This window comes from Mandrillus leucophaeus, unplaced genomic scaffold (genome assembly GCF_000951045.1).
Source record: "Mandrillus leucophaeus isolate KB7577 unplaced genomic scaffold, Mleu.le_1.0 Scaffold160, whole genome shotgun sequence".
NCBI lineage: Eukaryota > Metazoa > Chordata > Mammalia > Primates > Cercopithecidae > Mandrillus > Mandrillus leucophaeus.
Window position 1 is genome coordinate 3241886 of NW_012101588.1, and position 16434 is coordinate 3258319.

General features: G+C 40.8%; 1 protein-coding gene and 1 long non-coding RNA gene across 2 annotated transcripts in view; one reads left to right on the forward strand and one right to left on the reverse strand.

Annotated features, from left to right (window-relative positions):
* Positions 1-16434, forward strand: part of ARMC2 (armadillo repeat containing 2) — a 126825-nt gene that overhangs the window by 60969 nt on the left and 49422 nt on the right. The window contains exons 10-11 of the mRNA XM_011975944.1: positions 3534-3636; positions 4963-5186. Coding sequence (XP_011831334.1) covers positions 3534-3636; positions 4963-5186 — 327 coding nt within the window. The remainder of the gene's footprint in view (positions 1-3533; positions 3637-4962; positions 5187-16434) is intronic.
* On the reverse strand, positions 1008-15823 carry LOC105536553. Its single transcript, XR_001005612.1, has 3 exons — positions 15756-15823; positions 2850-3077; positions 1008-1414 (listed from the first exon to the last, which is right to left on the reverse strand). It is a non-coding gene; the product is annotated as an uncharacterized LOC105536553 (long non-coding RNA).

The following is a 16434-nucleotide window of genomic DNA, read 5'->3' on the forward strand; positions in this document are numbered from 1 at the left end:
GGGTCTCGCTATGATGCCCAGGCTAGTCTCAGACTCCTAGCCTCAAGCAGTTCTCCCACTTTGGCCTCCCAAAGTGCTGGGATTACAGGTGTGGGTCACGCACCTGGCCAGAGACTCTTCCTGACACTGGGAATACAAGTGAATGAACTAGCTCCTGCCTCTGGGGTTGCCACTGTAGCAGGGCAGACAGACAGCAAACACAGCAGATACCAAAGGAGATAATGAGAACTAAGGGAGAAAAATAAAGCAGAGCAAAGGAAAGGGAGAGTAACAGGGAATTTTAAAAATAGGATAGTCTACACCCCTTGCATAAATGTAAGATTTTATTATCTTTTTATGTCTTAAAGTCGTAATTTTACAGTTACCAATGGAGAAGCCATACAAATTTGCTCTGAGTGTAAATTGACATTACAGCAGGCCTGGAAATTGTGGTTGTCTTTTTTCTTTTCTTTGTTTTCTTTTTTATTTTTTCTTGTTGTTTTAATGAAAACTCTGATACAAGGGTTTTTTTGTTTTGTTTTGTTTTCGTTTGCCACTTTTTACTAAAAATGTAAGATTTGGTGGGGGAAAGGAAAGTGAGTTTTATTCATTTTTTTCCATGAAGTTTTATTAAGTACGGAACTCATCCTACATATTACATATAGAAAGAGTAATAAATGGTGGTTTTGACCTCAAGGACTCACAGTCTAGTAGAAGATAGTCAGCCGATTCAAATATATTCCCAAATATTAGGAATAATATATATTTCCATCAATATAGAAATGTTCTTCTGTTTTCTTAAGCCCTCTTATTTTCTGGGGGTTTTAAACAATGTTATTTTAAATACCTAATCATTAAACATGTATTAAGGTTTCCATTTCCTATTTTCCTCCTGGGAACGGAAGGAATCTCCATTCTGCCATGTGTTACAGTTTCTGAAGCTTCCATAACAGTGTTTCCCAGACCTCAGTGTGCACATGCATCCCCTGGGGGTCCTGTAAAATGCAGATTCTGAGGCGGTACTGCCGGGTGGGGCCTGAGACTCTGCATTCCTAATGCATGTCCAGGTGATGCCGAGGTGGTTCTGTGACCTCTCTGAGGCACGCACTCCTCAAGTGCAAAATGGGAATGACAACACCGAATTTGCAGGGTTGCTCTGGAATAACTTTTGTAAGTGGCCTCTTGCAGGAGGGCATGCAGAAGCTGTACCACAGGCAGTGCTCGCCTCCTGGGGCCGCTCCAGCTGGGGGCTGACCATGGCCATCTTGGTGTCTTCTGAGTGAGCAGCACAGTGCCTGGTACACATCAGGTGCCCAGTAAATATTTGTGGATCAAACACAGAACAAATACTTAACAAATATGCCTGACAGATTCCATTATGTTTTTTTAAGTAACTGAAAACTCATTAATAAATATTATTAAAAATAACTTTAGGCTGGGCGTGGTGGCTCACGCCTGTAATCCCAGCACTTTGGGAGGCCAAGGTGGGTGGATCACTTGAGGTCAGGAGTTCGAGACCAGCCTGGCCCACGTGGCAAAACCCCATCTTTACTAAAAATACAAAAATTAGCCGGGCATGGTGGCACGTGCCTGTAATCCCAGCCCCTTGGGAGGCTGGGGCAGGAGAATCACTTGAGCCCGGGAACCGGAGGTTGCAGTGAGCCAAGATCATGCCATTGCACACTAAGCTGGGGAGAAGAGCGAAACTCCGTCTCAAAAAATAAATAAAATAACTTAAAAGATAGTTTTTAATAATAAACTGATCACCTATATGTCATCCTTTTCACACAGAAATAATTTTTTGTTCAGATGACTTTATTCCTACAAACACATTTTTACACCTTTGCAATGAGGGCACATAGTATTTCCATCTAACAGTAGGTTATAAATGTTTCCCTCTGTAAACATAGTGTTCACAGTTACGCTTTTTTGTGACTGCTTAATGTGAATAGTATTGATGTCCCACAGTTTATTAAACTATTCCCTAATATTGGATATTTAGGGTGTTTTTTATTTTTCTTTTTTACTACTTTAAATACACAGCTAATTTAGACCATTTGGTTCAGTCAGTCATCCTATACTTTGCTTTTTTTTTTTTTTTAAAAAAAAACCAACTATATTTCCTTATCACCCTGTGTTTAGTTTACTTAGATCTTTTTGTATGATTTAGAAGACAATTTTCTTTTCTTTTTTCTTTCTTTTTTTTTTTTTCTGAGACGGATTCTCGCTCTGTCACCCAGGCTGGTGTGCAGTGGTGCGATCTCGGCTTACTGCAACCTCCGCCTCCCGGTTTCAAGTGATTCTCCTACCTCAGCCTCCTGAGTAGCTGGGATTACAGGCGCGTGCCACCACACCCGGCTAATTTTTGTAGTTTTAGTAGAGATGGGGTTTCACCATATTGGTCAGGCTGGTCTCGAACTCCTGACCTCGTGATCCACTTGCCTCAGCCTCCCAGAGTGCCAGAATTACAGACGTGAACCACTGCATCCAGCCTAGAAGGTAATTTTCAAATTTAGATGTTACTTGTGATTATCTCAAAGCATTCCAGAAATAGACCTTAAAAAGAAATATGTGTGTATTATCAAATTAAACAGTATTAAGTTTTCTTTTATACAAATGATAAAACCAAAAGCTTCCCCCTTTCTTTTCTTTCCTTCGTCTCTACTATGTATTCTTTTCTAAATTAATGTGAAATTTTGGTATTCATCTTTCTCTACTTTTGTGTTTTAGTGCAATTACTCTAATTAAATGTATTAGCAGTATACTGCACCCCTTTCTTCCTCATATACTCCTTTAAAAGTAACTAATAATCACACATATAAATATGAGACTTGGCTGGGTGTGTTAGCTCACACTTGTAATCTCAACACTGGGAGGCTGAGGTGAGAGGATTGTTTGACCTGCTAGTTTGAGACCAGCCTGGGCAACATCTCTACCAAAAAAAGTTGAAAAAATTAGCCAGGCACGGTGGCACATGCCTGTAGTCCCAGCTGCTCTGGCGGCAGAGGCAAGAGGATTGATTGAGCCCACGAGGTCAAGGCAGCAGTGAGCTGTGATGGCGGCATCCAGCACTCCAGCCTGGGTGAAAGAGCAAGACCCTGTCTCTGAAAAAAAGAAAAGAGAGAGAGACTTTATGAAGTAAGAAATAAGTAAGGAGAACAGATTGGAGGTTCCTCAAGAAACTAAAAATAGAGCTGCTGTATGATCTGGCAACCCCACTGCTAGGTATATACTCAGAAGAAAGGAAATCAATATATCGAAGAGATATCTGCACTTCTATGTTTATTCCACACTGTTCACAGTCGCCAAGATCTGTCATTAAAATGTTTATTCTAAAGATCATTTATATTGTATTTACTATAATTGAGTTAATTAGATACCACAGTTAGCAAATATGTGGTCTAAGTTTTTCAAAGTTGATTTCTTTAGAACTTTTCTTCATGTTTAAAAATACTCTTGCTGCACTTTAAAAATAGATGTTTGTGGTTTATTTTTTTTAAATACAGCATGTCTTTATTTCCTTCTGCAATAGAGATGTGTTTCTTTCTCTGCAGCTTAAAGTGAGTAGAAAGAATCTTCTTAATGTCTGCAAACTTATATTTAAAATTAGCAGGAATGAGAAGAATGATTCTTTGATTCAAAATGACAGCATTCTGGGTGAGTGTCATTCAGTGCTACTATTGAGCAAATGTACTTGAGTAAAAATTAGATATCTGGAGAGAAAATGTATAATCAATGATAGCAGGAATATTTTGTTTTCTAGAAACATGCAGAAGTTTTGCGATGCTCATTTTTACTTTGTCCTTCTCTGTTTTCCACATTCAGTTGAATGTATCCTGTGGTAGTTTGCTGTTTTCTTTCAACACCTGTAGTAACATTGTGTGATTTACAAAGTGTTCCCCATTTAAGAATTCATTTCCTGGACTTGGATTTAATATATAGAAAAATGCATGTAATAGTATTTGACATAATTGAAAATTTTAGTCTTTAATATACTAGGAATGACTGAAAGTTGAGAGACATCTATAACTGTTATAGAAACTTGACATCACAATGTTTCCAATTTGTAGGTAAGGAAGTTTTATTACACCTTGTCTAGCTCGTGCCTAATTTTTGTTGTACTTCTAAAAAATTAAGATACCTAGTTACCTAAATGGAAATGTTTTTATGAATTAATATTGCTGATACAAGAAGAGAAGATACAAAGTATCTTCCATGCAGCAACATGGAAAATATTTTGAGTTCTCTTTTTGCAACATAGGATAAATTATCTTTTCATCTTTCTTTGCCCCTGGCAGACAGGGACAAAACCAGTACTGAAAGAAATGTCTAATGTTGAATCAACTAATTAACAATTGTAGACTGAAAACAATCATCTCAAATTATTACATGGGCATTAATGTAATTAAATGTGAGATATGCATTATTAACCTTATTGGATTTGCCTGGATTATGCGTAAAACCAAGTAGTGGTATGTTATTGAACAAATGTTCTTAAGTTGTCTTGGGAAAAGGATAGGTGTTGTATTCAAGTTATCTTTTTCTAGGGTGATTGAGATTTTTTTAAGCTCCTGTCATGGATTTCCCACTAATAATACAGAAACAAATATATTCTTAAAGACTTATTGAAATTTAACTCTTAAATTTGTTAAATTATTAGTATTCTATGACTCAAAATTTTTGTAACAAAAAATAAAGGCCAATAAATCATTAGTAAGAGGCAAGGAATGACATTAATTAAAATAATACTTTCTCTTATTTATTAATAATCCCATCCTTTTGCTGAAATTACTATTACAGAGATTTGTCTTAACTAAAAGTAAGCTTTTCTCTTCATACGATATAACTCTTAACAAGCACTTGAATGTAGATTTTGGTAAATATATTTTACAAAGTGTATTTTATGTTCACACACAACTTATTTAATATATTTATCTCCCGCTGTTATACTCAGACATTTATAATAATTCGTCTCTTTGACAGAATCATTGTTGGAGGTACTAAGAAGTGAAGACCTGGAAACTAACATGGAAGCTTTTTTATACTGTATGGGGTCTATAAAGTTCATTTCTGGAAATCCAGGATTTCTTAATGAAATGATCAGCAAAGGTGCTGTGGAAATACTGATAAATTTGATAAACCAAATAAATGAGAACACCGAGAAATGTGGTACATGTTTGCCTAATTCGGGCCACTTGCTAGTCCAGGTAAGTATTTTACTTGAAAAGATTAGACGTGTAAAATTAGTTTTCACATTGCCTAATGCCAGTTTTAAAAGAATGGCATGCAAGAGGCCCCTTTAGCCAGGTGTGGGTGCCCGGCCTCCAAGGGCAGCAGCCACAGCCCACCTCCACCCCATGAGGACCTGGTGCCTGTTGTCCTGGACGGGCTATTCCATGGCTATTACCAGAGCAGCTCTCCACACAGTATGCACTTTCACTGCCCTGCAGAGAAAGCAGGCCTGGAAGAAGGGAAAAGTTGTACCTCTCTGCAAAACAATTGCATGTTGGAGTCAAATTTTAGCAGACTGTTTAGTGTTGAAGATAGGCCTGGCCCAGAGATGATTTATGATGATTGGTAGCTAATGTCATTACTCTTGTATCTTCAGTAAGAAACCGAAGGTAATGGGATTGAGTGGACAGTCATTGAGGTGGGTATGTAGATACCAGGCAGCCCCGAGACTGTAGGAATGCAGGGAACAAAACTGGATGCACTGAATATAAACAGAGCAGGTAGACCAGTTTTGTTATGTGTTAGGGTTTTATTGCTTACGTTGTAGCAGATTAAATTTCATAGTTAAATTATTTTCACTGGAGCTGCTCTGGCTTGGATACTCTTTTTTAGATGAGATTTTATCTTTAATAGCATTTATATGTCAAATAATGGCATCTTTGATGTAATAATTCATAGGATTTGAAATGTGCTTGTCAGTTAATGAGGATTGAGCACTCAGAGCACTCTAAGCTATTAGGAAACTGTTAAAAATTAGATTTAGGCCCTGTCTTCAAGGTGCTTAAAGTATTTGGATGATTATTAATTTTGGACTTTGTGGTCTGTCTCCATTTTGAAGAAGATTGTGAAAACCTCTTTGAGTCATAAATGTGCACAGTTTTTCTGTGTGCCCTGTTTTGGCTAGGAAGACTTCAGAAACATTTTCCATGCTCCCAGTGTTATTGAATCATTCAATTTTTTTCCCTCAATGAAAATAGTAATTTCTGATTATAGACTAATTATACTTCCTGTTAAAATGCTGAAAAGTATAAGAAAGAATATAAAAATCACCTGCAATGGTTTCACCCTCAGATAACACCTCCAGCATTTTGGTAGTCATTTATATACATGTACATAATTTAATAGAATTCTCACTTTTTTTTTTTTTTTTTTTTGAGACAGAGTTTTGCTCTTGTTGCCCAGGCTGGAGTGCAATGGCACGATCTCGGCTCACCGCAACCTCCACCTCCCAGGCTCAAGCGAATCTCCTGCCTCAGCCTCCCTAGTAGCTGGGATTACAGGCATGTGCCACCACACCCGGCCAATTTTGTATTTTTAGTAGAGACAGGGTTTCTCCATGTTGGTCAGGCTGGTCTCGAACTCCTGACCTCAGGTGATCCGCCCGCCTTGGCCTCCCAAAGTGCTGGGATTACAGGCATGAGCCACCATGCCCGGCGAATTCTCACTTTTTAAATAACCTGTTACTTTTAATAGTCACTTTTGTTTGTTTTCTATCATTCTCTTCCCTCCCTGTTTCTCCTTAACATTGTTCACACTGATGTGTTCAGCACCTTTTAATACACACACAGGATTTAACAAATGGAATATTCTATGCCCTTCTCTCTCCTCATTTAACAATACGTAGTAAAAATCCCTTGAGTTAACCCTAAAAACTTATTTAATTTTTCTTAACAACTGCATAATATTCTGTGATTAGGATATATCTCAAATTCTCAACCATTCCCATATTGAGATATTCACTCTGTTTTAAATTTTTATGTAACAGCTTATGGGATTCTTGTCTAGTTAATCTCTTTCCAACCCCATCTTATACACATATAAATGTTTGCTGTTTGCATCAACTATGTCACGGGGGTGTGTGTGTGTGTGTGTGTGTGTGTGTGTGCATGTGTGCACAGTTGAGTGTTACTGTTACCAAAAATATATCAAATCAAGAAAGGGGACCTCTGGTGTCTCTGGTGTGCACATACAGTATATTGTTGCCTGTGTTACTCTTTTATTTCCGTTTTCCCTGGATTCAGCATCCTCAGGTGCAACCTGATTCAACAGGTCAGATCCCCTCTCCTTTCCTGACATTTGTGTCCCCTACCTCTAGGGGGCACTGTAGAAGTTCCTCCTCACTGCCCACCACCACTTGCCACCACCTGATGGCAGTGGGCTCAGTCATTGTCTCCAAAGCCTTCCTTGAAACCAGCCTAAGGCCTGGCATGTGTGGCCCATACCCCTGGCTAGCAGGAGAAAATGGAGCCCATTATGGCATCCACCTGAACTTACTCCAGCTGTGGTCACCAAATGCCATTTGTATCAACTGTATCACTGTGTGTTTACAGATTTGGGGAGGAAGGAGACATTCTTTCAGTCTTTATCATTTGCAGAATTCCCTGAATGGGACACTTCCTCATATTTAATGAAAACAAAAACTGTTTTGTATCATATGAATGATAAAATGTAAACAACAAGACTTCACTCCAAGAGCAGATGAAAGTCTCTGCTTTTTTTTTTTTTGAGATGGAGTCTTGCTCTGTGCCCAGGCTGGAGTGCAGTGGCGCAGTCTCAGCTCACTGCAAGCTCCGCCCCACCAGGCTCAAGCGGTCCTCCTGCCTCAGCCTCCTGAATAGCTGGGATTACAGGGGTCCGCCACCACACCGGGCTAATTTTTTTTTTTTTTTTTTGTATTTTTAGTAGAGACAGGGTTTCACCATGCCGGCCAGGCTAGTCTCAAATTCCTGACCTCAGGTGATCTGCCCACCTTGGCCTCCCAAAGTGCTGGGATTATAGGTGTGAGTTACTGTGCCTGGCCAGGAGGCATTTTTAAAAGCGGCTTTTTTCAATTGAAAAGATAAATTTACTTATGGCTGTAGTAAGAATAAAATAATGTCTGCCAGCCAGAGAGAACATGACGAGGGCAAAAAAGATACAAGCAGGCCACATCTAGTGGCGTGACTGCTTTTCTTCTACAACTTTCAACCCCAAGAACCTCAGTAGCTTCGGAACACTTTCTGGGGACCTCATATTACAAAGCTTCGCTTGCTTTAACATCTGGCACAGCGTTAGAGTCATCTTGTTTTCCAAAAGCAGTTCCATTGGACGCATGGAAAGAGTGGAAAACATCTTCCAAAGCTGGACGTTGAAGATTGTGCAGGATTTGGGAAACTAGAATAAAGGGAAAAGGATGTTGAACACTCAAGTGGGAAATAAATAAGGTGTGTTTGGGAGGTACTGAAGAGGTAGGGCTGTCTAGAGTAGAGATTCTGTGTGGGCATCTTGGAAGGTGAGATTCAGAAGGTACAGCCATGAGTCTCAGATACCAGCTGCCAAGAGTGGACTTGGGGCAATAAGGAGCAGTTGGAGGTGAGTGCATAGGGGGACGAGATGAGATCAGAGTGGCAGAAAGATGAATGTGCACAAAATGTGAAACTGATAAAGACCCAATAGCTGAAAAGTGATGGGAGGAGAACGTATCCGTGGTACATGACAGATTGGAGGGCTAAGATCTCAAACACAGCTGCCGCAGTTAACAGGCATTGCTGCAGTTAGATTTTAGACTGATTAGAGTGGAGATAAAGGAATGGGTATGAAGGAAAAGCTCCTCCAAAGCACATGGACTAATGTTGCTTAGAGGAAAAAAAAAAAACCACAGTGTTGAACTTCGGAAGGTCTTCTTTGTGCTGTTTCTTACATATATGTATCTGTATGGCTGTATGCATTAATATATGTTTATCACCTGGTGGCTGAAATCAAGAGACACTCATTGCACAAGTTTTGTGGTGTGGCTGCTCTGTGCCAGGCATGTTCTGGGTGGTAAGACAGGAGAGCTGCCAGTAGGCACCTACTTTTTGATGATCCCTGTATCCAGATAATAGTATTCCAATGCTTATTCTTCTGCAAAATTATGGTACTTCCACATGGCCAACATTGCACTCAGTTCTGCATGTCAGACATGTAATAGCATTTTGAGAAGGACAAGATACTCAGAGAAACTGGGTGCTGCCACCTGTGCATCAAGTCAAAGTGTGAATAGTCCCAGGCTGGCACAACTGGAGATGCGAGTTTGTCTGTAAAGTCATAAGAGTAAAGCAGGTTAAACTGTGCATGTTCACTGAACTCCAGAATCCTAGAATTTAGGGGGAGCTCCGTGGAACTTGGAAAAAGAGAAATATAGGCCAACTAACAAGCAAGGCCCCTAAATGCCAGTAGTAAATTGCACCACCAAGGAGGTGGCACAGATGGAAAGAGGAGCTTGTCAGTGTTGCTCTAGAATGGATTGTCGTGAGGTGTTAGGGTTCATCTGTGGCCTTTGAAAAGCAGCTGTTGAGCAGGCATGACACAGGAGCCGAGGGAAACTCCTGGAGTCACCTCCATCTGAAAGTCTATTTTGGTCTCCCTTGTGCCCTTTCCTGGAGAACAGAGAAGAGTCTTCTATGTCACAATCACAACCAAGCCCAAATTCTCCCAGTGTGTCCTTTGTCCTCTGTGTCTTGAGAACATCATGTACAAAGCTGCTTTGCTGGAATTGAAGGAAATCTCAATGTACTTATGTTAACAGCTAGGTAATTTATAGGTGGACAATGTAACTATTAAAGCTCAGATTGACGTGAACTTTCATGCCTGTTTTTTGGATTCACTTGTACTTCCAATCTGTTTTTTCTTTACAGCCTGACCCACTTGATTTTGAATTCAATTCTTAGAGAAATGTATTCTTTCCCTGCTTTAGATATACTATTTTTGAAGTTAAAACTGTTCTGCAGCACCCCAGGTAACATGGTTTGCTTTTCCTCTCCGCAGCCCCCACCCCCGCTTCTCTGGCCCCTAAGCCTGCAGACACCTCCCTAGCGGCTCCCACAAATCCAGATCCTCTCCCCGTTGCTCAGTACCATACCACTGTCATGTTCTTCCTTTTTCTACATGGAAGTTTCTCAGGAAGGTCGGTCCTCCCACCTCATCAGTCCTTTCCTTCCTTCACTCGGTTCCTTCCTTTTGTTTTTAGGGTTTAGGGTATAGGAAAGTGTATTGAACAAAGAGAGCTGACTCAGACAATTTGAGCCTGGATAGTTCAGAAAATGATAAATGATAGTATCATGAATAGAAATTAGAGAGTTATAGACAGGAATGGATTTGGTGAGAGGAAGAAAGAAAATTATGGGAAGAAAATTATGTAATTAGCTTTATTTTTATTTTTTAATTTTTAATTTTTTTTTTTTTTTTTTGAGATAGAGTCTCACTCTGTTGCCCAGGCTGGAGTGCAGTGGCACAATCTCGGCCCACTGCAACCTCTGCCTCTCAAGTTCAAGTGATTCTCCTGTCTCTGCCTCCAGAGTAGCTAAGATTACAGACAAGTGCCACCATACCTGATTACATTTTGTATTTTTAGTACAAAACTAAAATTGTTTAGTAGGTCTCTAGTAGAAACAGGGTTTCACCATATTGGCCAGACTGGTCTCGAACTCCTGACCTCAAGTGATTCACCCGCCTCAGAAACAGGGTTTCACCATATTGGCCAGACTGGTCTCGAACTCCTGACCTCAAGTGATTCACCCGCCTCAGCCTCCCAAAGTGCTGGGATTAGCTGAAATTAGCTTTAATATAAAACTTTCAGATGCCAGCAGAATAGCCATGCAGGCCTGTGGAGTAGGAAGTAGGAGGTATGAGCTGAGGCTTAGAAGAGAAGGTAAGACCAAAAATACAAATTTAGGGTCATCTACATGGAGGTGATGGTTGAAGGCAGAAAAGACAATGAAATTACCCAAGGAGAGAGTAGAGAAAGAGCAGAGGGACTGACGACAGATGGTGTGAAATGGCCTCATTTGTGGAATGGAAAGAGAAAAGGAAGTGACCAGGAAATGAAGGGCAATGTACAAGAGTAGAGATTTTCTCCGAAAGGATGGGTCAGCTTTGGCAAATGCTGCAGAGAGCGTGTAGGGGAAGAGGAGTCCCGCCACTTTGTTTGGAGCAGTGTGAATAGGCGAGCGAGGGGTGTGTGGGGGCCATCTCCTAGGACAACAGTGTGCTCTCTTGCTCTCTTTCAATCATATAATTCTTTGTCTCTGTATTTTTAAATTAAAAGGTGTTTTGATATACTTGGTTTTTTTTGTTTTGTTTTGTTTTTTAAATTTCTGAGCCCTAGAGTGAGCTCCCCACTTTGGCTGAGCTGAGCTCAATCCTGTATTCAGTGTTTGCCATCAGGAACCCTGATGGTTCATTCAACCCTGGACTGTGTTGGGGCAGGCCCAGTGCCGCCGCCCTGCATGGTCCAGTGAGGACAGCACCGCACTGGAGCCCCCAGCCTGAGCTGGCCGCTCAGCTGGGACACTGAGCCCACCTTACCCTCTGAGCCTCACTTTCCTGTCTCTAAAGTGCTGACTATGCCTGCCTTAAAGGGCAGCTGGGAAATGAAATGAAATGATCCAGTAAAGCGCCCATAACAGGGTAAGGCACATAGTAGGCACTCACCAGAAAGCCATTCAATAAAATAAGATCAGAATTACCCAAACCTGAAGCTTCAAAGAGCAATTCCTTCTGATAGGATAAAAACGTAATCACAAGAAACTTAAGAAGACAGAGTCCAGGATGGATTTCACATCTTTAATCTTTTTGTTGTTTGGGCTTTGATAAGCAACGTGGAGAAGAGCGCCAAAGAGAAACTAAAATTGGAGGAGGGTGTTAGAGTAATGTATGAGATTCTGGGTAAATGATGAACCCCAATTCTCAGAGCCTACTATTCTCTGCTTCAAGATTTGGGGAATTTAAGAGAGGCCTTCAACCGAAGTCTGGGGATTTGACCAAGCAGTGACTTAAGTTATTATTAGTAATTAAGGATTGTATCAAGGCGGCTGGGGTCTTTTAAATCTTGCTTCAGTTATGTTCAATAGTTTTAAATGTAGAGATTAATGCATTTGTATTTAGATGTTTAGATAATTGTAGGTATGCGTACTTATGCTGGAAATTATCTTAATTCTTTCTCTTGCGCCACCCCACCTGTTGGAAGCCTGCCTCTTCAGACTGTGGAATCAGAAGCAAGGTAGCAGTGTCTGCCAGTAGAACTTTGCTCTGATTATTGGAGGAAGTAAACTGCTTACGTATAAAATGGCAGCAAATAGCCCCATGATTTATTTCCTAAGTTCTTACAGATAATTTTTTTGGAGATTTGATAATTTAAACCAAATTTAAAGCATTTATTTTGAAGGTTTTGCTTGAATAGCAAGCAGCAGATGAGGTTTTTAATTTTCTTGTTGTTTTAATTAAGGTATAATCTACATCCAATGACGTGCTTAGATCTTATATGTTTGATGAGTTTGACAAAAGTAGAAAGCCACATAGCCCCTACCCTTATCAAGATACAGAAGGTTTCTGTCACCTCAGAAATTTCCTCCCACCTCTTCTCATTAATCCTCATTCTTCTACCCTCCTCCCAGAGGGAACCATTCTTCTGATCTCTTTCACCATAGATAAGCTCTGCCTGTTCTAAAACGTTATATAAACGGAATATACAGCATGTACCCTTTTGTGTCTGGCACCTTTTTAAACTTTTATTTTGAACTAAGTATAAATCCACAAGATGTTGCAAAAATAGTACCGAGAGGTCCTGTGTACCCATCACCCGGCTCCTCCCAGTGGTGATATCTTACATAACTATTGTACATTATCAAACCCAGGAAATTGATATGGATATGCCGTAGTTACCTAGAGTACTATATCTGGCTTATTTTGCTTAGCATATTTCTTTTGAGATTAGATGAAGCATTTTTAGGGGTTAGTCTTTGGTATTGATCACTACACTGGCTAATTTTTGTTTTGTTTTTGTTTTTAGGGATGGAGTCCTGCTCTGTCGCCCAGGCTGGAGTGCAGTAGCGCGATCTCTGCTCACTGCAAGCTCCACCTCCCGGGTTCAAGCAGTTCTGCCTCTGCCTCCTTAGTAGATGGGATTACAGGCGCATGCCGCCACTTTTTTAATGACGTATTTGTTAATAAGAAGGGGACAGCTATTTTCTACTTATGGGGTTTCCTTCCTATAAAAGAACTGCCGGCAGCATAACTAACCACTCACGTGCCCAGTTGCCACGAGAGAGTAGGCATTCGGGGCCCAGGTTCTTCCTCTTCCCTTCTCTTCCCTTTCCTAGGAAGGAGCTATCTATAGGCAACTCATGTTCTCTGATTTTCCAGGGACAGCAGAACTGAAGATCTGAGAAGACTCAGAGACCTACACATGTAATGCCTTGGGTTTTTTACTTGGAAATAAGAGACTAAGGAGGATGGGGATGGGGAGAAAGTTATCACCGTGGTTGGAGGATGTGGCTTATAGCTGAGGCAGGCATGCTTTCTAATCCTGAACCTAGAATTAGATTTACCCACCAGTCACAGACCTCTTCTGTCCCTGGAGGAGCAGGACACCTGTGTTCTGATGGCAGCTCACTTCTGAAAGAGGAAGGGAAGAGAGGGACCAGGTAGGGGCTGGACTGGGAGTGTCCGATTCCTATCCCAAGCTCACCAATCAGGAAGTGAGGGTAGTGGATGGCCAGGAGTGTTATGCTAAAAGACAGATCAAGGGTGGAAAATGAGGCTCCTACTGTGTCTGGGGAGAGCCATTTGCTCTCTATTAGTGCTCTGCCTGCTCAGCCTCCTTTCTTCACTGTAGATATATTAGTTGTGGCAGTAAGGAAATGTCACTAACTTTAGCATTTAATTGTGAATAGTGGTTTCATTGCTTGGTAGGTCTTAACGCACTATCTTTTTCAGACTCCTTTTTCTTGTTTTGCTGCATTGCCATTCTAAATTGTTTGTATGATATTCAAAATTTCTCCTGTATTGATATATACATAGCCACAGCTGGAAGAATCAGGTACCTACTCATTTTAGTGAGGTAACTGACATAGAGGCAGTAAATGGAGAAACAACAATAAACAGAGCCAAAGGGTTTAAGGAGGACAGAAGCATTTCCTGCTAAGTCGGACACCCATGGTAGGGATGTGCCAAGTAGGCCTGTGTAGCCAGGCACCAAGTGTTATCAAGGATTCTTAATTAATGTTACCTTCATATGCATATATCTTAATGAATTCCAATAAAAGCTTAGAAATGCTTGTTACCAGTGATTTCACATGTCTAGCAGCATCTTGTCATTGGTTTCTTTTGTCTTAGCCAGAACTGTACAAATCATACATGAGACAATATGAAACTTCTTGGGTTACCACACAGGCTCTGGCTTTGGCATATATGTGGCCTCAATTGGGCACAAATTCAAAGGAATGAATGTGCTTTTATTAATAGAGGGAGATGGTTTAGCTGAGGTTGGAAAATAGTGGCTTTGGTCATAAATCATTTCACACTGTTTGTGGTCTCTGGCGGCTGTGTTTATTCTTTTACATCATTAGTGGGAAGTCAACCATTTTGCAGTTGGCAGTTAAGTTGAGACAAAGCTCGAGGGATTTCAGATGTGGATATTCCAGATGATTGCAAAATGTTCTTAGAGACCAGTGCCAAATAGAGTAGGGAGGCAATAGACCAAGAAACGGAGGCCAGGGCACTAGCCTACCTGGGAGCTGATAGACTTCTGAGCTTCAGTGAGTCACAGGCTCCTCTGATCTGGGGCAGCTCTGATGGCAGGTTGCCTTCTAGAGCAGAATCTGGTGAGTTCCTTGAGGATGGAGTACTCTGATGGAGGAAGGGCACAGAGGGGAAAGAGAGGGCCATCCACTCTGGACATGATCAGTGTGTGTGGAGGTTGCCCCCCCTTGCACCCACCCACTGCAGTAGAGAACGCAGGAATGAGACCACAGCTGCTGGGCCTGTGTTGTGTCCTCAAGTCCGGTGATCCAAGTCAGGAGAACACCCCTCCGCTTTTTTTTTTTTTTTTTTTTTTCTTGAGACAGAGTCTGACTGTCACTCAGGTTGGAGTACAGTGGTGCGATCAAAGGCATGGCTCACTGCAGCCTCAGCCTCTGGGGTTCAGGTGATTCTCCTGCCTCAGCCACGAGAGTTGCTGGGATTACAGACCTGAGCCACTGGGCCCAGCCCCATAGTTTAAGACAAAGATTTCTTGTGTTTGCTAAGGTTTCTCAACTAATTAATAGTTGAAAACACAATTTGAAATTGATAATTAAGTACCTATAGTCAACTTGAAAAAAACAGAAGCTAAAGCTTTTGAGTTCTCATTTTACTGTATTAAAATGTAGTTGTGCATTTATGAATGATCTAATTTCTTCTTAGTACATTTTTTCTCTTTAAAATGGGTCTCCCAATACTGACCGCACAATGAAAACGTTGAGACTTACATAATTCAATGTGAGCTGGGTAGCTTTGCCAACTCTTCGGGTGTTTTACCTGACTCCGGGTGGTACCTGTTATGATCAAAGAATTTGGGGAACGTGGAAAGAAGCTGCCTCAGAAAAGTGAGCACCAGAAGGTTGTCGAGTGTAGCGCAGTTATTTTTCAGCAGTAGATTAGTGACCAGAAGCAAAATGGAGTGTTTCTTCCTGGGTATTTGCCGAAACCCTAGTTCCCCTTTTGCCTTAAACATCACCTAACAATTGCTAATAAGCAAGGAAACTTACGTTTTTATTAGTCCTCTTTGTGGATTATCAGTGTCATTTTCTTCTCTTTTTTCTTCTTCCTACTGGCTACCTTCAGGATTGCAAGTCCCACAGGATTGCAAGTTAGGAGATGGGGAAAAAGATGGGAATTAAAACCTGTGTTTTTCAGTGTGCTATTTCTTGGTGAAATGCTACGTAAGAGGTTGGGAATTTCTCTACTAAGTCCTTTAGAGACTAAACAAGTATCTAGGTGTTCATTTAACTTAGACTTTTTTTAAGTAAGGGATTTGAGGTGATTTGAAAGATGATATACAATAAAAAAGAAAAATGTGTGTTTAAGTTTGTGTGTTTATAAATAATACAAATTAGAATAGAAAGTTAAGAAAGAAATGGATGCAGACCTCCAAGCATAAAAAGCTTGGGCTTTGGTTAACTCCTGCTTTGGGGGCGGGCCCAGTGGGTGGGCTTTCCTTGGGGGCGGGAAATAAAGCCCCTGCTGTAGGGCACAGAACTCATTGATAATTCTCACAGATTTATCTCTGTTCAACTGACAGTTCTTGTGTTTTTTTTTTTAAATTTTCACTTGTATGTAATGCATTCAAAAGTTGGAGCAAAATTCAGAGTTAAATGGGTCGGCTTGGAACTTGCCTTTACTGTGACCACATGATTTAGCTAGACTCTCCTCCCCACACCTCCCCCC